Source organism: Pleurodeles waltl, chromosome 4_1, assembly GCF_031143425.1.
Source record: "Pleurodeles waltl isolate 20211129_DDA chromosome 4_1, aPleWal1.hap1.20221129, whole genome shotgun sequence".
Lineage (NCBI taxonomy): Eukaryota > Metazoa > Chordata > Amphibia > Caudata > Salamandridae > Pleurodeles > Pleurodeles waltl.
In genome coordinates this window covers 477,123,944-477,147,412 of record NC_090442.1, presented here as the reverse complement: position 1 = coordinate 477,147,412, position 23,469 = coordinate 477,123,944, and the positions used below count along the sequence as shown (strand labels likewise).

General features: G+C 42.1%; 1 protein-coding gene across 6 annotated transcripts in view; it reads right to left on the bottom strand.

The window, feature by feature from the left end:
• The window catches only part of PPFIA2 (PTPRF interacting protein alpha 2), a 1,804,029-nt gene that overhangs the window by 219,359 nt on the left and 1,561,201 nt on the right, over positions 1 to 23,469 (bottom strand). For all 6 annotated transcript variants that reach the window (XM_069228760.1, XM_069228762.1, XM_069228763.1 and 3 more), the window contains one exon: positions 12,998 to 13,079. In XM_069228760.1, the coding sequence (XP_069084861.1) occupies positions 12,998 to 13,079 (82 nt within the window). The remainder of the gene's footprint in view (positions 1 to 12,997; positions 13,080 to 23,469) is intronic.

Below are 23,469 nucleotides of genomic sequence, written 5' to 3'. Positions count from 1 at the left end.
ACATGCTTCGTTGGCTAAAAGGTCAAAGGTCACCAAACATCAACCTGCCATAACTCTGACCATGTTGGGGCAATTTCTGATGATCCTAGGCTCATTTTGCTCTTGGTGGCAAGCTCTAGCCACTAGGGGCAGTTCAAGCAGACTTCTTCACCTCCAAAGTGGGGCAGTCCTGAGGGAGATGGTTTTCCTGGCTCCCTGAGCCAGCCTGCCTTCTGTGTGTTGGTTTCTGGGCCCCAGAAGTCCAGGGCTTTCCCGCAACTAGTCCTCATGGAGTGTAAGTGGGCCAGTCTCACTGGCCTTTGAGGACACTCACAGGTCCTGAGGTCAATTGGACAGATTCCACAGCCCTTTCTGGGCATCATAGTGTTACTCCTTACAATCCTGCATGGCAACCCCAGGGTCCAAAAGAGAAATTGCAAGGCAAGAGAGAGTCTCCCCCCTGTGCAAGAATTTTAAAAGGGGAGCAGAAGGTTGCAGAAGCCAGACATCCCAGGCCAATCCCAGGGCACCACATTACATCTCCACCTCTGTCCCTACCCTCCTGCACAACATGCTGGAAAAGTTCAAAGTGGTATCATCTTGGAGTCACTAGTCACATCTCCTCTGGGGACCTTAACCTTGCCCCTCACTAACATCACTAAAAGGGTATTTCTCACTATATTTTCAAAGGGAAGCCCCCTCTCCTGTGTTTGCACCATTGGTCTGGGCACCCTTCTTTTTTCAGTGGGGGGGGGGGCATCCTTTGTACAATGTGACAGCTGACTGATTGATGCAGATCATTCCTCTTCGTCCCTTTCGTCCTCAGGAGCTGAGTGAAGCACTGTTAATTGCTCCATTTTTCTGGGGAAGGCTTTGTTCCTGATGCTGCAGAAAGATGTAATTGACTGGACACAGCAGAGTGATAAAAGTCCTGGACTCTGATCCTGAACTGAGCCAGAGAAATGTGACAATTCTGGATGACCCATAAAATGTACAGATATCTTTGTGGAACACAAGCACAGATCACAACCCAATTCAATACATCACTGGTCTCTGTAGTCTAAAGGGAAGCAAAACTGCACTATGTGTATAATAAAGTGTCATTACAGACAAAACAGTAAATCACACTGACTTTCCCTGTTAGTGTACACTAACATTATAAGGCCTATCCCAGGTCAATAGCTAATCCTGCAGAATCCCCACTGCACCAGGCTACCTGTGCACAGTTACCGGGCTGTGCACAACAGTAGTCTCACACGTGTAGCCCACATGCGTGTGCACACAAATAAACAGCTAAGTGGCCCTTACTCTTGCTGTGTCACAGCCGCCTTATCTTAAAAGGTGACACTGGTGGTAAACACGCTCAGTCCATTTGCCATGCGATTACCATGGGTGCAGCACATGTAGTAATGCTCATCAACAGTAAAGAGCCTAAAACTAGGTGATCGAAAATGCAAAAACAATCCAGGCATACTGAATGGGCGGAACCCAATTGCACCACAATTCATTACAGGCCACATGATATGTTATTAAAATAAGCAACACTGACCCCAATACTCAAGATAGTGCACCTTTAAAGTACTCCATTACACTCAGCATTGGTACCATTTATTGCAGTAGAAAACCACAAGCTATGCTCTGTTACCGAGCCTCACAGCTTTTGTAAACCCCAGCATAGAAAGATCATGTGGAGGCATTCTCTTACTTTGTACCCAGACTACAGGTCAGACTCTTCCTTGAGATTTAAAGTACAAAAATACAGACTCAATCACATCCCCATTTAAACTCTGAGCTATTCTCTTTATATTTATTATTGCAATGCTTTGTGACCCAGCAAAACATCTATAGCCACCTCATCAAACCCAATCCTTTGTGTACACTAAATGCTATGCAAACCTCACAAAGGCAGGGGTCATATCTTGTTGGCAGTATTTGCAAAAATGATGCTAATTGTAAAGGACAATTGCACACTTAGTATGACCTTCCAAGTGAATGCAAACTGTAATTGTTACTGCTACCTTACCCGGTCAAAGTACTCGAGGAGGCCATCAGCTACCAGCTCACTGAATACCTGGAACAAAATAACCTACTTGGCGCCTCCCAATCAGGATTCTGTGCCAACCACAGCACCAAAACCACCTGATCACTGCCACAGATGACATAAGAACCCTCCTCAACCGCAGAAAAGTAGTGGCCCTGATCCTTCTTGACCTCTTTGCTGCGTTCAACACAGTCTCCTATCACACCCTCATCAACAGACTCTATAACATTGGCATACAGCAAAATAACCTGAAATGGGTCACCTCCTTCCTCTCAGGATGCACTCAGATCATACTCCCCCCTTCACTCTGAACCCAAGGACATCATATGCAGCGTACCCCTAAAATAATCCCTTAGTCCCACCTTGTTCGACACCTACATGACCCACCTTGCAGACATAGTCGGATCCTACGTCCTAAACATAATTTCCTATGCAGATGACAGTCACCTTATCCTCTTGCTCATTGAAGGCACTTCTACCACCAGACTCAGCTCCTGCAACACCATGACCAACCTAGCCAACTGAATGAGAGATAACTGCTTTAAACTCAACTCCGACAAGACAGAAGTTCTGATCTTTGGGAAGAACACTTCCATATGGGACCACAGCGGATGGCCAGCAGAACTCGGACCAACACCCACACCAATACAACCTAGGCATCATCCTGGACAGCAAACTAACCATGAAATCACAAGTCAATGCAATGGTCTCCTCCTGCTTCCACACCCTGTGCACGCTCTGCGGAATCTTCAGGTGGATCCCACTTAACACTAGAAAGATTGTCACTCAGGCCCTCGTAACCAACCGCCTTGACTATGGCAATGCTCTCTATGCTAGCTTCTCCACCTACCTGCTCAGAAGACTCCAGACCATACAGGATGCAGCAGCCAGACTCATCCTGAACCTCCCCAAATGAACCCACATCACCCCTCATTCTAATCTAGAAGAGATGCCAGTTCAAGATTCTCATGTTTGCTTACAAAGCCCTACACGATCAGGGACCGACCTACATCAACCATCGACTGAACTTCCATCTACCCCAAAACACCTGTGATCCGCCTCACTAGCCCTTGTGCACAATCCTTGCATCCGTTGCAGCTGCAACTGTTGCCGCACCTTCTCCTACACCGCCGCCAATACCTGGAACAACCTGTCCCTTCACCACTGAGCAACAACCTCCCTTGCGGACTTCAGAAAGAAACTCAAGGCCTGACTTTTCAACAGAGACGCCACACCCACAGCATGCAGATACCCCTAGGGGTGACAGTGCTGTGCTATGCAAATGTTGCACTTAATGTAGAATTAATCTGGAGGAACCTGCAACCTCACTAACTAAATACACCTTGGTGTTTGAATAGCAAATAAGTTTGCATTACCTGTTCTAAGTTGCAGGGTATAGGTTACAGGTAGTTTACATGATGCATTTAACCTCTTAACTGCTAAGGCTTATCCACCCCAGTGCTGAGCCTTTTTTATTGCTATCTGGGATACTTTGCACTTAACACCTCCATAACTTTTTCCACATAAGGTATCCACGCCAAACTTGTGTCTTTTTTTTCCCCAAACATCATCAGATTCCTGAAGGTACCCAGGGTTTGTGGATTTCCAAGGACGGGACTGAGAAAACAGTCAAGATATAGCTACATTTTGAGGCTTTTGGAAAAGTGGGACAAAGTTTCTTATTTCCCTAAAAACGGCATCAACAAAAGGCTTGCTTTGCTAAGATCACCAACTTCCCAGCTCTCAGTAACAAGCAGAGCTGAATCAAAAAACATTTTTTGCATAGTTTTGGCATTTTTCTAAGCAGTAGTCCATGTTTCCTAATTTTTGTGCTTTTAACCTACTTTCAATTAATGGTGGAAACAGCTGTGAATCCATGGGTCATTCCAGAAATCTACACATTTCTGAAAATAACATAACATTCTGAATTCAGCCAGGGGTCATTTCCATAGACCCCCTCAAGGATTTCCTAAAGAAAAATAACTGTTGAAATAAAAAATATTGAAAGTTGGTAGGAAAACCAATTGAAAATTAGTAGGGAAACCACCTGTTTGTGACATCATTTTCATCTGTAACCTCTTGTCACAATGGCTAATTTACAAACGCAAGATACTGTTACATCTATTCAATCAGATTGTGGGGATATATGGAGTTTGTAGGTTCTTCAACAGCCCGAGGTACACAGAGTCATTAACTGAACTGCACCTTCCAATGTTTTTTTTTCTTGTGTGGCGAAAATAGAGTAATTCATATGGTAAAATGTAAAGAATGAAACATGGCTGTGAAGGAAACCTATGTTTTTATGAAATGTACACCAGATACTGTGATTCAGAAGGCATTTTGCAAAATGTCTTCTTTCAAGCGCATTGGCTTACATTTAAAAGGCACAAATGCAGAGAAATGAAATCGGAAATGGCAAATGTTCTGCTATTTTGCATTTCCACATGTCTTCTGATAAAAATGGTGCCTCATGTGTGGCTTGGCCTAGCTTCTGTAACACAATACACCCCCAAACTAAACCTGTAGGCATTATATTTTACCCAGCAGAGTCATTTTTCACAATGGGGTTGCTGTAGATTCTAGGGCCCATCTAAGCTGTCACCAAGGAAAACCAACCATAACAAGACATTTCTGTAAACTAAACAGCTGGAGCTTTCCAGGGTGGTGTGACTTGTGTGGTTCTAATGATATGTTGTTACCCAGAAGCCCTTGCAAATTACAAATTGCCCCTGAAAACATACATTTTCCTCATATTTCTGTGATGGAAAGTTCTGGAATCTGTGGAAAGCCACACATTTTCTTTTACCCAGTGTTCCCCCCAAAGTCTTTCAATAAAAATTGTACCTCACTTCTGTAGGTGGGCCTAGTGCTAGTGACCTGAAAAGGCCCAAAAGCAACACGGACAGATCATTTTTTTCCACCCCTAAACCAAGCCTTTTCTGCATTGTTGGTGGCTTCTGAATTTTGGCTTTAACTAGCTCAGCCAGCACCCAGAGAAACCTACCAAACTTGCACATTTCTGAAAACTAGACACACAGGAGTGTGTAGATTGGCAAGACATTTATGGCTCTCACCAGGTTTGTGACCCAGAAGCCCTTGCAAATCTCAAACGTTGCCAAAAACACCTATTTTCCCTTATATTTTTGTGACAGAAATTTCTGGAATCTGCAGCTATCCACAAATTTCTAACCACCCAGTGTTGCCCGTAGACTCCGGATAAAACATGATACCTCACTTTTGTGACTTAGCGACATGTCAGTGACAGGAAAAAATGCATCATGGATGGATCAAATTTTTCCACTGAAAAACCAACCCTTTTCTGCAATATTGGCGGCTGCCTAATTCAGGCTCTGGATCTCCCGGCATTGAGGAAAACCTGTCAACATGCAGCTTCCTGTAAATAAGATAACCAGGGGTGTCTAGGGTGGTGAGACTTGTGTGGGTCTCAACAGGTTTTGTTTTACACAGAAGCCCTTGCAAATCTAAAACTTCTTCTAAAAATGCACACTTTCCTTAAATTTCTGTGTCAGAAAGTTCTGGAATCTGTCGGGAGCCACAAATTCCCTACCATCCAGCATTCTCCCAAGTCTCCTGATAAAAATGGTACCTCTCTTGTGTGATCAGGCCTAGCACCGGCAACAGGAAAGGGACCAAAATGCATTGTGGAGATATCTACATTTTCTGTCGAAAAATGACCTGATTTGGTAATGGGGGTAGCTGCGATATTTGGGCCTGGGTTTTACTGCTGCCCAGGAAAACCTTCCAAACCCAGACCTTTCTAAAAACTAGATACCAAAGTGATTCCAGGGTAGTGTGTCTTGCATGGGTCCCACAATTGCTTTTCACCCACAATGTCCTGCAAACTTTAGACCTTGCCTAAATTTGCACATTTTCCTTGCTTTTCTGTGATGTAAACTTGCATGATTGCAGAGATCCACAAAATTCCTACCAATCAATTTTCCCCAACTTGTTCCAATAAAAATGCTACCTCATTTGTGTGACTGGGCCTAGTGCATGCAAAAGGAAAAGATCAAATAATGGAGCCCAGGGTGAGGTGAGGCACAGGCCCACTCCCGGTTGGGGCGGGAAGGAGGGGCACCATCCTCCCCCCAAAAAACCAACAATCAAAAAATCCCTGGTGTCTAGTGGCCTTTTTGCAGCCCCGGGGTGGCAGACTCGGGGTGAACATCCCATAGGGAACTGAGGGACGACAGGCCCGTGCCCAAGGGGGCCGCTTCCCCACCGCCAAAAAATACAATTGTCTTAACAACCCTGGTGTCTAGTGGGCTTTCCGAACCCCGCCCGGCCATATTGAGGGGTGTACACCCTCATTCACCTCTCCAGTTGGCCAGAAAGATTTGAATGATGTACTCAGAGGAGGGTGGAGCACAGGTCAGTGACCAAGGGGGAGCAGCTCCCCTGCAATAAAGATCTCTGTTGCCTAGTGGGTGGGTCCTTGCTTGAAAGTCACTGTCCTGATACACCCCCCCATACAAGTTGGTGCTCGGGGCTGAGATATGCCCCAAGCACCGATTCAGTGAAAGTGAAATGAGGTGACCAGTTAATTTCACTTTCACTTTGAGTGGAAATTACGCCAGGCCTGCCGATTATCATTTCAACAACAAAAAAGCTCTTCCACAGCAGCTCAAACTCTAAAAATTAAAAAGGAACCAACATGGTTTGAACACCAGAGAGTCATTTGAAGCTCTCCCCAGCATTGGTGGCCGACAGACACAATGGGAAGGGAGTGCAGGCATCCGCCAACACCGGCACTAAAAAGGTTAATAGTATATGAGTAGAATACTGCTGTTCAAATTAAGAAAAAATACTTTGTCATTCTTGTCAGATTCCTCATCACAGTGGGTTAAATTAAACTTTTATTAAACTCCACACCTTGAACTTTTGAAATACAGGTGAACATTCACAAAAAATACTGTTTCTTTTCTACTTCTAGTAGGCATAGATTCCTGAACAAACTTCTCACACCACATGGTTCTAGTAGGACTGTGGGAACAGACACACAGTTCATTATGACCATAGTTGACTTCTACATACAGCAAGCAGAGAGGAGAGTAAGACATTCAGCAGAATGATGGTACAATTCTTTTCTAGGATTAGTATATGCATTTCTAAAAGCATTGATGCTAATGTCACATATATCTTTTTATTGCTATCATCTTTTGATTTACAAGATACTCAGAAAGGACAAGGGGGACGAAGAGCACAGACTAGAAGAGTTAAATTACATAAAATATTATTTCCAGCTCTGCACTCCTGTAACCAATGAATACTCCCAAAGAAAATGGTAAATGCTGAATCCCCTGCACAATCTTTGGAAATGTCTAAAACTGTTACCAACTAATCAATTTATGTAAAGCAATGCTCAATCATCAGCAAAGATTTTAATTCCACATTGGCATGCTATTTTAAAACCACTGGAAGGTTAGACGTACAATTAAGAAGGCTATCAATACTGTTTTTGTCAATGGAATATTGACTTGGCTTTACAAGGCTTTTAGCATAGCCAGCTCTAAAGGTATATTAAAAAGGATGTTGTTTCTATATCTATAAACATTCATTGGCACTATTTAAAAAAGGGAAATCTTTTAGGCCATCACTGGCCATTCTTTAATGATGTTTATTTGCTCATATAACTATAAACAGCACTTCTTGAAAATGGATTTGAACTACTGGGCATGAGAGCTGAGTTTAAATGTGTTGGGTTTTTAATATTCTTTTTAAATTGATAATATATTCCTTATAACACAAAGATTTCAGATTTTTGTGAGGCAATTTATAATTATTTAAGGGCATATAGAATTCAACACAGTTGTGAGTAAATAGTTTAATATTTAGGATAATGGTAGTCTATCACAAGTAATAAAGTTGCCAAGCTGTTAGGTCCTGGCAAAAAGTTCAGTAATGTAAACTTGAGCTTAACCTCTGGCAGCTATGGCACAGGTCAGACAGGTTTAACCTAGAGAAAATGTGCGAGGCATTTAGAAGTACCAAAATAGTTAATAAGTCAAAATCAAAACACAATAAAACATTGATAAAAACAGAGAAAAACGTAAAACAAAGTTACACCAAAAAAAACAAAAAATCCAATTTATGGAACTGGAGGCATGATTTTTTAAATATTTAAACAAAAAATGAAGTACCAACCAATAGTCACTATTTGCAATTGACTGGGACAAAGGAGTGGTTTCAGGACAACTTGATCAGATACACCAAGCAGGTTTGTTCTGTTCAAACATTTTACTTTTGGACTTAGTATCTGAAATGGAAGTTGACAACCTCCAGCGGAGCAAGGTGATGAAGCCTTGCAGTAGGATAGATACTCTTCATGCCTTCACACAGTCTAAGTTTCTACCTTTGGATTTGGTCATTTTTAAAGGAGCTGAAAATTCTCCAGCAGGGCAAGCCTGGAGCTACAGCTGACAAAGTTGTATCAAAATCAGACACCTTTACCGCAAGGTTCTGTTTACACTCCAGAATTCTTGGAATTCCAAAATTGTTCCAAGTCCCAACATTTTAGAGTATATTAGAAAATTCCAATTGGACAGAGCCAAGGGTCCCAGGGTATGAGTTACATGAGCCGCAACTCAGGCCATCAACAGGTTCTAGTGAGGGTCCAAAGGTAACTGGTCAACTGGTCTTTGTAGAAATATGCCACTAGCAAATGATGATGTCCCTATAGTCACAGAGGAGGTCAATCCTTGAGGTCACCTAACAACTTTCAAACAGCAGTTTCAGTTCTCAGTGGGTGGAGGTGACTACTGGACACTCACTAACCAATAAGGAAAAAGAGTCTAGAGGTAACCCTACCCACATTTGCAGCACAACCTCTTTGGTTTATTGCAAACCGGCCCAGCATGCACTGTTCTTTAGGGAACCCAGGAAGGTCCCCCCAGGATTTTGTGGCTTTCTATGGCACATTTGGCAGCCAAATAAAGCAAATTTTGTTACCCAAAACCTCAAAATTCATGGTATTTTAAGCAGTGGCCAGAAAATGTGCCTGTCACAAAATTACTACAAGGCCTGTGCTCTATCACTGCTGGAGACTGTACTATGTCACAATCTGTAACCTTGCACAGTCTCCAGCAGCACATTGCCTCGATTTGTCTGATGCCAAAGAGAGCAGTGTGAAACCTGCTCTTTCTGGCATCAGACAACCTGTGTGTGCAGGGCAGCAGAGGCTGGGCAGCAATCAAGATTGGTGGCATATAAAAATGCAAAAGAAAAAGAGGAGACATGGGGGGTGTTAGGGATATTACCAGGAGACAGCAAGGGGCTGAGAGAGAGGAGTGCAGTGCAGGGTAGGAAGCAGAAGAGCCTTTGGCCTCCAGAGTCAACAGGGGGCACAAGTGTGAGGTGGACTGCAGGCTAATTGCACAGGAGGAGGCTCTGTGCATCTGAAAGGCATGCAGCAGACAAAGGTAACACCCCTGCTGCCTGCTACCCTTTTGCTTACCCTCCCTTTAGTGGCTCAGCAGCGTCACATAGCCAATAAATTAGGTGGACACATTTGTAAACATTGTGGTAGTTCTACAATGTGCTGATTTTGCAATTTGTTTTGCAAATCACAAAATCATGATATCCTGAAGGGTCTGCCAGGATAGAACAGGCATTCTATCCCTGAAAGGAGCCTATGGGCTAGTCTGTGTTGTGTCTAGGGAAATGAAGAACTCCCATCTATACCAAAGTGGTTCTGGGACTAGCTCTCCACCCCACCGGGCTGGTTCCCAACTGGTTATTGAGGGCCTAAAGAACAAAGGCCTTCCCTCCCTTTACACTTAACTGTGAATGAGCAGGCATCACATCTGTCCCTTTGAGGATAATGAAGCTCTTTGCACTTCCACAGCAGCCCTTACTGAGCTAATACGTTTCACATGCTCCACATCCATTCCACCCATTTACTAAGTCTAAGCCATTGCCCCTTCTCTGGGAGCAGTTTTTATGTCTCATTGAGATCAAGCACTGGTTGGTCAGCTGCTGGCAGGCTGAAACAAATTAGTCTCTAAGAGCTTTAGTCAAGGAAAAGGTTACTTTACCATTGAATTAGATTTTTAATAAATATTAAAAATAGTGGTTGAACCATTTTTAGTTTGTCCCTACCTGGGACAGCATAGATAATATTTTAGTATGTACTTCAATTTTACTTTTAGGATTGCCAGAGCCTTCCACAGTGAAAATATATTTTGGTGGCTTGTTAATGTAGGGACATGGCAACATTAAATTTCTATACATATAACCCACTTTTGAATAAATACCCCTATTAAGCTACATGGCCTAATAGGGGTGATATGTTAATATTTCAAAAGCAGATTTTTCTCCTTTCAAAAGGATTATTTATTTTGACAGATGACACTATAGGGTTAAACTGAAGCAGTCAGGTTGCAATGGTAGGCCTGCAGCCACGTTTTCCTTCTCATACTAGTTGATAGCGTAATAAATGCTTCAGTCCAGAGATAACATTTAACTTTCCATGCCCTAGGTGCATCCCTACACAATACTCTATGGCCGTTAAGGAAAGTTAAACATGGCAATTATGACGTAGCCTTTTTATCATATTTTAGGGGTCACAGCACATGCACTGGGGCCTTGTTAGCAGCGTCCACGTGCAGATAATAAAAACAACAGCACAGTCTAAAAAATGAGGTGACCATCCAAAAAGAAGCACTTTCTCATAACAGTTGCCTCCCTCATTTAGCAGTATTTGCAGTCATGCATACTGAAAGTCCCTTCCGCAGTGTCATTTGTTGCCAGCCATGGCTTATATTATAGTGCAAAGGGTTAGACTATCAATATTTTCTAGATCATGATTTAATAATTTAACTAGTTCTTGCATCATTATCACAAATTGAAATTCAGCAACAACCACAGCAAACGGGCATTTGAAACTTCCTTTTCGTAATACAACAAATAAAAGTATACTGACACGAACAATAAGCACCAATTATATTGATGATACATTTCAGTTTAATCTGATGACACATTTACACAGTGAAAACTAAACAGCAGTCTGATAAGAGAGCAGTTTTAAGATTTTGAAATATGGACACAACTGCTATTCTACAATACCTTCCACAGCAATAAGATACTTTAATATATGTATAATATTAATTGCAGAAGTAGAAGTGCTAGAAAGATGATCCACGTTTAATTTACCATGCAACATAACAATACATTTTTCATTCTTTTATGTACACTGGGGTAGGATTCTGGGACCAGGAAGTTTGACAAGCAAGTATTAAACAGAAAGTTAAGTACAAACTATTCTGTACTAGATGACTATGAGGCAAACTGGGGACTGATTCTGCAATTGATTGTTTTGGAAACAGAAATTAATGAATTAAGCAAATCTTTCTTCAAATACTACTGAATTAAACAGCTAGCTGAGATTTGAAAAACACAGTCAATGAACTGGTGCTTTCGGATCACACCACTTTGGCATTAATTTTCTAAATTAAGGCAGCATTGGCGCACTGATTCATTTACTATTTCTGTAGGAAATGGCCATCTTTTCCATGGTATTGTGCCATTACTACCCTATTTTTGACGGGACTAATTTTGTTGTTCAATCGGACTCTACACACCTTACTCGTGCTCACCAGTGGCAAAGTGCTTGCACTCTTCCTTCCAAATATGGTAAAATTGGTATACACCCTTTGGTACCTTTAAGCCCCTCTTAAATATCATCACACATACCGAGGGACTGTAAACAAATGCTACTAGTGGGCTACAGCCCTCCTTGTGTCTCAGGACTGCCCTGCTTTTGTTTTTACAAGCGTATAGGACTCTGCAAACATTACCACTGCAAACCAGCATTAAAGTGTTTCTTGCCCTCCTACTAAAATATAGTAAAAATGGCCTACACCTAATTGACATATTTAGTTTACTTGTAGGTTTCTAGTAAATGGTATTACATGTACCCAGGGCCCATACAATTAATGCAACTAGTGAGCCTCAGGTCTGTTCTTTGGCCAGTAATGCAGTTTTAAACTTCCGTTTGAATCTGGCGAAATAAACTTTTTGCCAAGCCTAAACCTTCATTCTAATATCCTTAGATAGGATGGGCCCTAAAGAAAGTAAGAAAGTGAAAAACATCTATAGTCATTTTTCATTACTGTGAGGCCTATTTCCCCCATTGTTACCTAACAGCATTTTAATAAGTGATAAGTTTTGATTTGGAGCATACAGAGATATAGTGGTCATTACGACCCTGGCAGTCTTCAGGCTGTCAAGGTCGCGGTGGTAGTCTGACTGCCGCCAAAGCGGTGGTCCGACTCCTTTGGTGGTGGTCTGACCACCACTTTATGACCGTGGTGGTCGTGCTGCGGTGGTACCGCCAGTTCTCCTCCACAGGATGGACTCGTGGTCCTGGCCGTCCTAATACGACTCCCCTCTCTGCCAGCTTTTACATGATGGTAGCACCGCCATGTAAAGGTTGGAGTAGACGGGGTGCAGGGTGCCAAAGGGGGAGCCCCTGCACTTTAATAGTAAAGTTCGATTTTAAGTCACAATTCTGAAAATGCCACTTTTAGAAAGTTGCCATTTTCTTCCCCTAACCATTTGTGCCAAATTACCAGAGGGTTAAGCACGTTAATTTAGTGACATTTCTGTTCTTGCGGTTTATCCTGACAATGACTGTGGTTATTGCTTGAGTGGAGCTTTCACCTCCAATAACCAATAACACAATTTCCTACATTGGAAGCACCTAATGTCTTACCCTGGTACACAGTAATCTCAGAAAGTCTGAGTAATGTTGGTGAATTATGCCAAATTTTGTTAACTTCAAGGGTTATTGGAATAAGAATAGTGCAAGGCAATCTTTCATTACTGTACCAAGATCAAGAACTCTATTGGGATTATTAAAATACAAACCTACAACCTCCACAGATAGGATTGTGACTTTTTTGTTGATGTGAATGTACATATTTCCCATATTGCACACTGCACATATATAATTCATACCTCCAACCAGGAAACAACAGTAGGCCCATCCCACTGAGCAAAGGGCAATCCTTTTCGGCGTGCTTCTTCCAAAAGTTCATGTCTACAAATGCAATACAAGCGTAGAGTTAACATTCCACAAGATGTTATGGAGACAAATGCTTGTTCAGTATTCATTGTTTACCTGACATGTCAATCACACTGTGTGCAATGATGATGATATCGTGGAACTATTAGTTTAAATAACTGACTTCAGTAATCTCTATAGAACTTTGTAGATTCACAAGCACTCGCTCATAGATTTAACAGTTTGTGAGCAGTATATAGTATCACACTGAAAATGAAAAGCTTGGAGTCTATCTTAGTATGATCAAAGTTCTACATTTGAAAAAATGTCCATAGGCATACCTGTTGAACATTGTTTCTCAATGAATATATTGGTCTAATGTTTGTTCAGGCAAATAGACAATAATCCCCCTAAATCTACTAAATTGACTGTAGTGGTACAGCACCCATAAACAACTGCTCAATTGTTAAGTGGTGGCTTGAGAAACCATTTTAAAATCTTTATAATAACCGATTTGAAACAGAACACCAATTGGTTAGATTACAGGGAACACTAGAATCTTTCTAAACTGGGTAACATATACATTACGTCACAAAATGAAAATCTACTATTATTGGAAATTACAACCACATTTCTACCTTCCCACTCTGTACCCTAGAAACAAATACAGTAACACTGATGACTGAGGAGATGCAGCCCCATGTTAGGACAGTCAGCTCCCATCCTTTTTTTTTTTTTTAGTCTCCTGTTCCCACTGGCCTAGGAGGCTTCCTGCCCCACCCCCTGTAGAGGGCAGATTGGGGGTAATCCCTCTAACCTGCCATCCTCCAGGGAAAAGAATGTCTGGAGACCAGGGTGGTGAATGTGACTCAATTTAAGTATGGCCCAATCTCAATCCTACTCTTTATTTAAAGAGGGGAGCAGATGAAGTGCCTACATTTTAGAGATTGTGGTACAGCCTGACACAACCATGGGCTGGCCTTAAATAACCCTGGCAGCTAGTGGGCTTTCTGCCACTAGGAGGAGCAGAAAGACTGTTTGACAGTTTGGGGGTCACAGGTCTGGCCCAGTGCCAGGAATGGTCAGCTACCATCTTATTCTGTTTTATAAAAAAATAAATAACACTTGAGGGGTTAGTTGGCTTTCTGATCCCCGATAGGGTAGTTTGGGGTAAAGCCCTCAATCACCATGCCCAGATGGGCAAAAAGACTGAAATTCACTTTTTAGGGGGATGGGGCACTTGAGCATACCTCAAGTGACACTTCCTGCTTTGATGCCATCCGTTGTGGCTAGTGGGTTGATCCCTTCTCTGGGACCACCTTAATAAGGCATTCCTCAAGCAGGGGTCCACTAGGGAGCAGTACCACTGGAAAGAGAGAATTCTTCTCTTTGCAGTTGGTACCTCTGCCATAATGATTGGTGATAAGGGAATACAAGCAGCAGGGTGCTTTAGGCTTTGGCTGCTTTCAGTTTAAATTTGAGTGACACATGGCACAATGCGTGTCACTAATACTAAAAAATAATACACTCCAGTTTGCAAGGAAATCTCTTCCCTTGCAGCCTAAAGTCAATATATGAAAGGGAACCCCTTTCCTTGCAGCCTGAAGTCATTTTCTCAAAGAGAATCCCTCTAGTATGAGCACTAGATAGGTAGTGAGGAGGACATGAATATCTCGACCTCTACATTAAAGTGGATAAAAGTGAATCTGCAAATCCCTATTTCTTCATCAATAATTAATTGCAATACGTAAGGGGGTGGTGGGAGGGAGGAGCTTTGCCCTAAGCAGCATGGTCACTGTTTGAGTCAACTCCACTGAAGATGGACAAACTACGTTATTAAAGGACTCTTTTTCTCGCAGTAGCATGGAATGCGCCATTTACTCATGGCATGATAACTCAGTTGTGAATGAGTGCCAAGTGGCTGTAATGCTGCAGGGTACTACTATAAACCATCACATGATTTTTTACATTTTTTGCACTGAAGAACTGAATTTTTGCAAATCTGCGAAAAACAAGTTGGCCTTAGTTCTTCTCTTCCACTGCAATATTTACTGTACAGCTCTGTTAGAATCTAAAAGGATTAAAAATACTGGGTCACCTAAATAAAATTTAGGGACTGCAATTTCTTACCATATTGCAGCTAGGAAATCATAACTCATAATGTAAGAAAACTTATGGTTTTAAATAGTGAATCCTAATGGGTCGCAAATCGACCTGAATCATGAATATTCATGAGGCAGTTCACAATTTTCAACCCATTAGGAATGATAGCATCACAGGGTTGGTGGCCTGCTGGGGTCCGGCAGACCACCATGTCTGTGATTGCTTTTTAATATAGCAAACGTTTTGTTTTTAAATGCAGCCTGTTTTTAAGGAAAAAATAAACTTTGAAGTTTCATTTTTTAAGATTCAGTTTTTAAGAGAAGGCATTTGTCTATGGGACCACTGCCTTCTCTTAAAACATTTTGTTTTACATTCTCAAAGGGGAAGGGGGTTCTCTGGGGACCCCTTCTCATTCGCGGATGGTTATCACTATTTGGAAGGCATGACCTAAACATGCCTCTTCCAAATACCGAATTGCTAAACCAAATAGTAATTAGGTAACAAGTTACTGAATCATAATTTGGCATTTGTACATATGAAAAGCACTTTAGCTGTTAGAAACAATCCACTATCTATAAATAATTTCTTAGCCTCAGATCCTGAAATAAACAATACATTTAATAATGAATTTCTCTGAACGAGTCACACTTACTTGTTAATGGTAAAGTCAGGGAGATATTTTACATGCTCTGAGATTAAGCAGAAGGTCCAACAAGTGCGTTGCCTTCCAGTTTGAATCCTTCTGAATAGATGGCTGGCTACCACACAACCAGGTGCAAACAATATTGAAACTACTGAGGCAACATGGCTCCTTTCATTATAATGGATACAACTATAAATACCAGTGGATTTCCTGCTTGCAAAGAATGTAATCTGCAAGATATTCCTGGCATTACGGCCACTACAGAAAGTGAAAAACATGAGATATAGCTCAATAGACCGTTGACTCCTCTATTTATAGACTTTGGGCTCACCAGGCTCATTGCAGGAGGAGACTGGAACATTGCCTCAGACCACACCCTGGATTGCTCTTGACCTCCCAGAATTGGGGTGCAATAAATGGCGCTGCAGGGTCTCCTTGGTGACTATGTCCTCTTAGATCCTTGGTGACAACTCCATTCAAGAGAAAATCAACACTCTTTCTATTCCTGCCTACATGGCCTGGACATGAGGATTTATTTTGTTTCTTGATTCACTGCTGTCTAATCTCTCTTCAAGTGGGATACCTGAAAATGGACATTCCAAACACTCCCCCATACATATAAGTGTTGAGTTATTGGATGTAAAAGCCTCATCCACACTTTGGTGGCACGCTTCATACTAGGCAGACACCCTTTACTTCCAATATTTTGGATATTCATATTTAGGGTGGCTAGTGTCGAGTACACATTTGGAATAGTGATGACCTAACTATCACATTTATTTGTGTAATGTGCATTTGTAAAGAAGGACATGTGATAGTAGTTCCTTCTTCCTCTCACCATTGTGGTGCACTCATTAAGCGAATGATGTGTTACCTGCACAATCCAGAGGGAATCCTAGATATGAGACCGTCTGGACCTTTTTAATCTTAACATCATGGATCAGATATGTTCTGATTTTGGTGGCCCTGGATAATTAAAGCATAACAAATGTTTTGGACAGGATCGTATTCAGGTCTAGTTGATCCATGAAAGAGACAAGAGTCCAGAGGTTTTTGAAGCACATTTGCTCATCTGGCTATGAGCACAGCATCACCAGTGTACAATAGTACAGATATGGATTGTGCATCCAACTACCACATGTAACAACCACTAGCCAGCAAAGCTTCTTTAAAGTCATTAATGTAGAGAATAATAAAAAATGGTTCCAACACACACCTTTGACAGATGACAGCCTCAATTGTAAAAGAATCAGAGCACTCCCCATTTGACCTACATCTAATGCAAATCTCTAAAAACAAACAATTGGTTCCTCAACACCCAAAGATAGAATGATAGACCACAACGCAGAGTTATTAGCTCAATCAAATGTACTGTTTAAATCCATAAAGGCTAGATTCAAGAAGCCTTCCTTGCCATAATATATTTATCAATTAGCAAAGACAGATTCAGGCACTATTTGGTGGTACCCAACTCACAGAGAAACTAAAACTGAATGCCCAAAAGAATAGAGTTGTCCTCTACCTAGGTTTAATATATGTCCATTAATACTCTACCCATGATCTTAATAAAATCTGAAAGGGCAATAAGGCAATAACATTTAGGATCAACCTTATAACATGTTTGAATATGGGGAATATCGTATAGTGGGACCAGGATGGGGGCAAACTGCACCTAAGGCACCGTTCAACACATTTACCAAAACGGTGGCACAGAGATCAATAATATTTTTATAGATATCTATTTGAATCCCAACTGAATGAGAGGACTTACATTCAGGGCTCCTGTTAATAACTCAGATGACACCAAAAACCTAAAACCCACAAGAATAGGGAAGGTTTATGCACAGATGAGGTCATTGATGTATTTGACTAAGGCATGGAATAAACACCACAAAATGTGCCACTCAACTATCTGTATAAGTCAAGGTGACCAAACCAGAAGATGTAGCCTCTTTAAAAAAAAAAAAGGGAATTATTAACTTTAAAAATGCACAATTTGTGGCACTGGGTATCCACAGTGACTCCTAAACATCCTCCCTTAGACATGCTTTCCTGACTTGTAGAGCTTTTTCGTACTCTAAATCTCTAAACGTGGTGCATTTTTCAAAGCTGACATAAGGTATTTATGATCTCAGGGGCATGATGTGTCAAACCATCTAACCAACCTAACCTTGGTAAGATGCAAGGGATTGTCAAATGTTTTTTTCTTGCAGCAAAGACAGTGATAAATTGTTTCAGGACTGCTAGGACATTAGCAAGGTCATATAAGAAACAAAATAATTCTGTCAAGTTAGAGCTCAATAAATCAGAGAGCAGGAATGTTGAATTAACAGAGACCCACTTAAAAAACACGCCTTTATTTTCAGTAACTTCAAGAGTTGAAGTCCTCATAACATTTGAAAATAAGCTATTTCTCAGACATTTACAGGAAGGAGATTATAATCGCTAAAACAATTAGCTAAACAAGAACAATGTTATGCAAATGTGATAGAAAAAATAATAAATTCAATAGTACTAAATGAGCTCCTTCCAGTGAAGTTCCATGCCTAAGCACAAACAATAGAACAAACATAGTAAGCAAAATAAGATGTTTTTGATCAAGATAGGATTCAAAGCTTTGCCATGTAGATCATGAATAAAATAAGGTTGATCCTCACCATTGGGACAAAGTACTCCACATACAACAGAATAGAGGACATGAACAAACATTAAAATCCTAGGCTCGTCTAACTGAAAGATTTTTTTGTTTGCTTCCAGACATTTCTCAAGACAGTTTATGATGTCTAAATATTGTTGGTTAAAATTATTATAATATAAATTAGTTACCATGATTTTATGTAATTCTTTGCAATCTACACAAAGGCAGTTGAACATTGTGTGAATCAGAACAAAACCATGATACTGTCTCAGGAAACAAAACTGAAACCAGGAATGAAAAACACACCCTTAACTAGACCTGATCTAGATGGGAGGAGCTGGGATAAAATACAAGGTATAGCCATTGTAAGAAATTGGCTAGTTAGTTGTGCAAGATGTGAGGTCTGCACAAGTAATAGGTTCACAATTTCCCCTTACTAGGGACAAAGCTTCTAATTGTAGCATTTGACCCTTTCAGAGTATCAGGGTAGACCAGGTCCTACGCAGGAGAGGTGGTGTGGGCTAGTAATCCCCGTTCACTGGCATATAATATTAAAAATATAATATTAACACTAAATAAATGATTATCTAGTTGTTGCTTTTTCTTCAGAAAGGAAAAGAACATTTATTACACTTATTACTAAATACTGAACGTTAATTTACTAATATATACCTTAAGTAGATAGGAATACCTTTGTTGACATTCTGAAATCACATTTGACCCCAACGTGTCATGACCCCCAAAATCGCATTACCTCCCTGCACTCATACCAGATACAACATTACAATAAAGAGGGGAATTACTTTCAATATTTTAGGCCTATTGGTTTTGCCAAAGGGCCACAACATCAAATAGGGTAAACCTATTGGTTTTGTCAAAGGTCACCACATCAATAATATAAGGCAAGCCTAATGGCTTTGTCAAGAGTTACCACATTGAAGGGCCAATAATCCTCATGCTATAAACAATCATTATATCATTGTAACCATCAACCATGTTAAAATGCAGTCATCATTGTCACTAATGCACTGCAGTGTATATCACAACCACCTTTAGCAATATACTGCCAATAAAGCATTTAAAGTAGAATAACATGTTTGAGTCTCTAACACCTTAAGGCCACATAGAATGCAGCCATAGAACCAATCACTAGAGATTGCTACACCCCCAGGCTTCAGAACAAATGTTAAAGCCTTAGAAGTGCTTAGAAATATAATGAAGGGTCCCTAGTTCATGAATTGTAGGACCTGGGAAACATCAGCTTCATTTTCAAAAAGGTGCTCTGGGAACTGCTGCACTCTCTGCAGCCCCTACAATCTCCGTTGCTTGTGACTCTGTCCTTCTTAAGCGATCATGAAAGATATGCAAAATAAGCCACTCAGGCCATTATGCGACTCTTTCTCCATGGCCCACAAATATTGGTCTGCAAATATTTTATGAGCAGCTCTCCCACTGCTTCGAGAGAGCTGTGATCCTTTTTCTTGTGTTATTTTGTTCCTCCTTTGCTTCTTTTAGGGGGTGCCCGGTCCAAACTGGAACACCCCCATGGCAGGTCCCATGGTAGGGAAAAGCGGGGAGCACAGCTCACACACAGCTGTCCGCCCAGCTGGCTTTGTCTCTGCTAGCAAGGGAGCTGGCCTGGATGGGTCAATTTCAGCAATTGTGGGCTTATTTTACTCCAGGTGGCAGGTTCAAGTCACAAGGAGCATTTTAGCAGGCCTCCTAGCCTGAAAACGATAGCAACCTGCAGGAAGTTGGTTTCACTGGCTCCCTGTACCAACCTTCTCCTCTGCTGTGCCCTCAATAGACCCCATGGCCTCCTGGGCATCTTGCACTATCTTTCAGGGCATCTGGTGGTCCTCACATGGCTTAAAGTGGCCAGCAGCAAGACATCAACATCCTCTCCTATGCCAATGGCAAACAACTCATTCCATCCCTCATGGATAAGACACTCAGTACCCAGATCAAGTTCAATGCCTGCATGACTGAAATCACCCACTGGATAAAGACCAGCTATCTAAAGCTGAACACCAAGACCAAAATCAAACAGAGCTAGTAATGGCACCCACCACTGACGCCAAGAACATTGAGATCATCGTCAACAGGAGTCTCAACATGATAGCTTAGGTCAAGGCCATTACCGGCTCATGCTTCCATACTCAGAAGATGCTCGGTAAGATTTACAAATGGATGTGCACCCTTGCCCTGAATGTCCCAACTGTACTGATGTTTGGATCACTAATGCTGATTTTTGTTTGCTGTTTAGGCAAACATGGATCGTGTGTGCACCATGACATAGGCCCGTCTCATGGAATGTGGTCTGGTTGGACCCAGAGGGGTGCCTGAAGCATTACCTTCATAGTGGTAAAAGGCTTCTGTCTTTACCAGGAGTTAAGCAGTGTGGTGGTGGCAGGATACTGTTTAGCAATCAGTAGAAGTAAACATGTTCTTTTTACTTGTGCCACATGATGAGACCTTTAGTCTCACTCATTTAAAGTTCTGCTGCTGCATGCTTTACACTCCCTTGGCCTACATCGGTTTGGTGGGTAGTGATGCGTACTGCATGTGTTATCTATATGTGCTGGGCACAAGTGTTCCTGTGATTGTTACAATACATGAAGGATGTAGTGCTGTGCATTGAATGTATGCCACATGCACATAATGGGTATATGGGTGCCGGATAATTGTACACTACATGGAAGACTCTGGGTTCCATTTTGGGAGACCCAGAGCATGAGAAAGAAAGAGGTGGATGTAAAGGGGAAAAAAAGCCCAGACAAATTTGTGTATTTCTGTATTCCTGCACTCAAAGGGTGTTCTTTGATTCAGAGAGAGGTCACAAGGATGGGGCCTGGGAACATCTTGAGATGGAGCTAATAGGAGAATCATAAAAAGTAGTGATGAGGCCATAGGGTAATCTTATAATACACATATAGTTTGGCTGATATCTTAGTGTGAACCTCCAGTTACTCCAATGGCCTATGTGTGGTGTTATCAGATTTGGAGTTACTCCTGCTGTGATAAACAACTTTTAGGAGGAAGAGAGGACAGAAGATGTGGCACTTCAAACGGAAGCAGACTCCCAACGTAAACTTCAAGGACTCAGGCTCTAAATCACATTTTGTGCCTGGGGATAGACTATAAGAAGGAGAACTTGATACTCCAAACATTTTCAACTGTGAAGCAACCATTCAGGCTGTGCGAAGAGGAGAAGCTCTGCAAGACTTTTGCCAGCCACCAGAACTGGGGACCAAGTCCTCCTAGTCCCCCAACTGGGTGAGGGCACATCACCCAGATAATGCAAATCCACCTGCCATGGAGCCTGGATTACTAGCACCTGTCTGCTTGCCAAGACCAGTGTGCCATGTGAGAAAAAGGAGAGTGTATGAGGGAGTGAGATCCAGAGAGATATCCTGGTAAATGGATGCCCATAGCGAGTTGGAAAGATATGGCTTCTGCACTGAACGGGTCATTGCATGTGCACAGGGGAAGTCCATGACCCTTGTATGCCAGAGGATGGCACTGTGAAGTGAGTCATGATCATTGCTGCATCAAACGAGTCATATCTGTGTGCAGGTTAAGTCGGTGACCCCGTATGCCAGGTGGCGCCACCGTGAAGTGTACTGCAGCGCTGAGTGGGTCATAGCCCCTGTTTGATGTTAAGCCAGTGCCTCTCTATGCCAGGTGGGGCTACAGCAAAAAGCACCTGCCGATCCCGCTTCAGTCCTTGTTTAGCGTTAAACTAGTGACCCGCATGCCAGATAGGGCTGCTGTGAAGAGAGGTGATGTGCCTATCAGGTTGGAGCCTGAATGCTTTGGAGCGATGGTGACCTCATATGAATGGGAGGGGATAACAGGGACCAAGCAAGAGGTTTGACCTAGTCAAGATTGTCATTGGAGGAGAGGGGCAGTCGTGGTGACCCTAGTGGGCCTGAGCAGTGGCTGAAGTCCAGTGCCAGGATCTTCGCACCCCTACTATCCTTGGAAAGAGCCTAAGAACTTACCTAGCTTAGAGGAGCATTGAGAGCAGCGGATAACAGCCTGAGTGGGTCACACGTGAAAGACTTAGAGGAGATAACTGCTGCAGCTCCAGCACAGGCAGAGGGGGGAGTGCTCAGAGACTCCAGTAAGTCTGGTCCTGCTGGTGCAGCTAAGACTGATTTTGAACCAGTCAGCCCAAGGGGAACTTGCTTGCCAGAAACCACTTTGATGGAACACATTTTACTTTTTTACAGAGTTGGAGTGGGACTCTTGAGACCGGGACTACTATTATGGCTTACCCTGAGTGGCAACTATTATGAATGGGGAATAATCAATATTGTAAACTTGAGCAAAGTGGGACCCGGGGCTCTACCTGTGAAACACTGGAGCCAGGACCTTAAGAGACTGTGTGCAGTGTTTGTGAATGCTGTATTTTACTTTATAGTTGTAGATCAATTCTTCTTTTATCACAAAAGGAAGTAATTGGACAATTGTTTATTGCTGCTGCTGCACGTATTTCGAGTTGTGAGCCTGTGCTACCCCCCTGTACCTCCTCCCCTACAAGCCTTGGACTGCTCAACCCGCGGTACCACTGAGATTCATGTGCTGAAGGGGTAGTTGGTCCAGTTATCCAGGATCCTTAGTAGGTCAGGCCCCAATACAATAGGAATATAAGACCTCAAACACTATTATTAGGCCTAGTAACCCCTGCTTACCCCCTGGCCGTCTGAACGGGATTCTGACAGTGAAAGAGAGATTCATATTTATCAGGTGCTCAGTAATAAAGCCAATAAATCTGTGCAAGTGATTCCAAAGGGGTATATTTGATAAATGTAGACATGTTAGGATGTTGGAGGAGCAGGGGGCAACCGGTTGGGGAACCAGTATGTAATTTCCTGGCTTAGAGTTAATGAAAAATAATGCAATGCAAGTGCCCTGATCTTACTGCAGTGTGGAGGAGAGCAATTCAGCTTGAATTGTAAGTTTCCTGCAACAGAAGATTCACTAAGATTAATCACAGTACAGTCACTCACATTCTGCTTCTATCCATTTCCAACCCT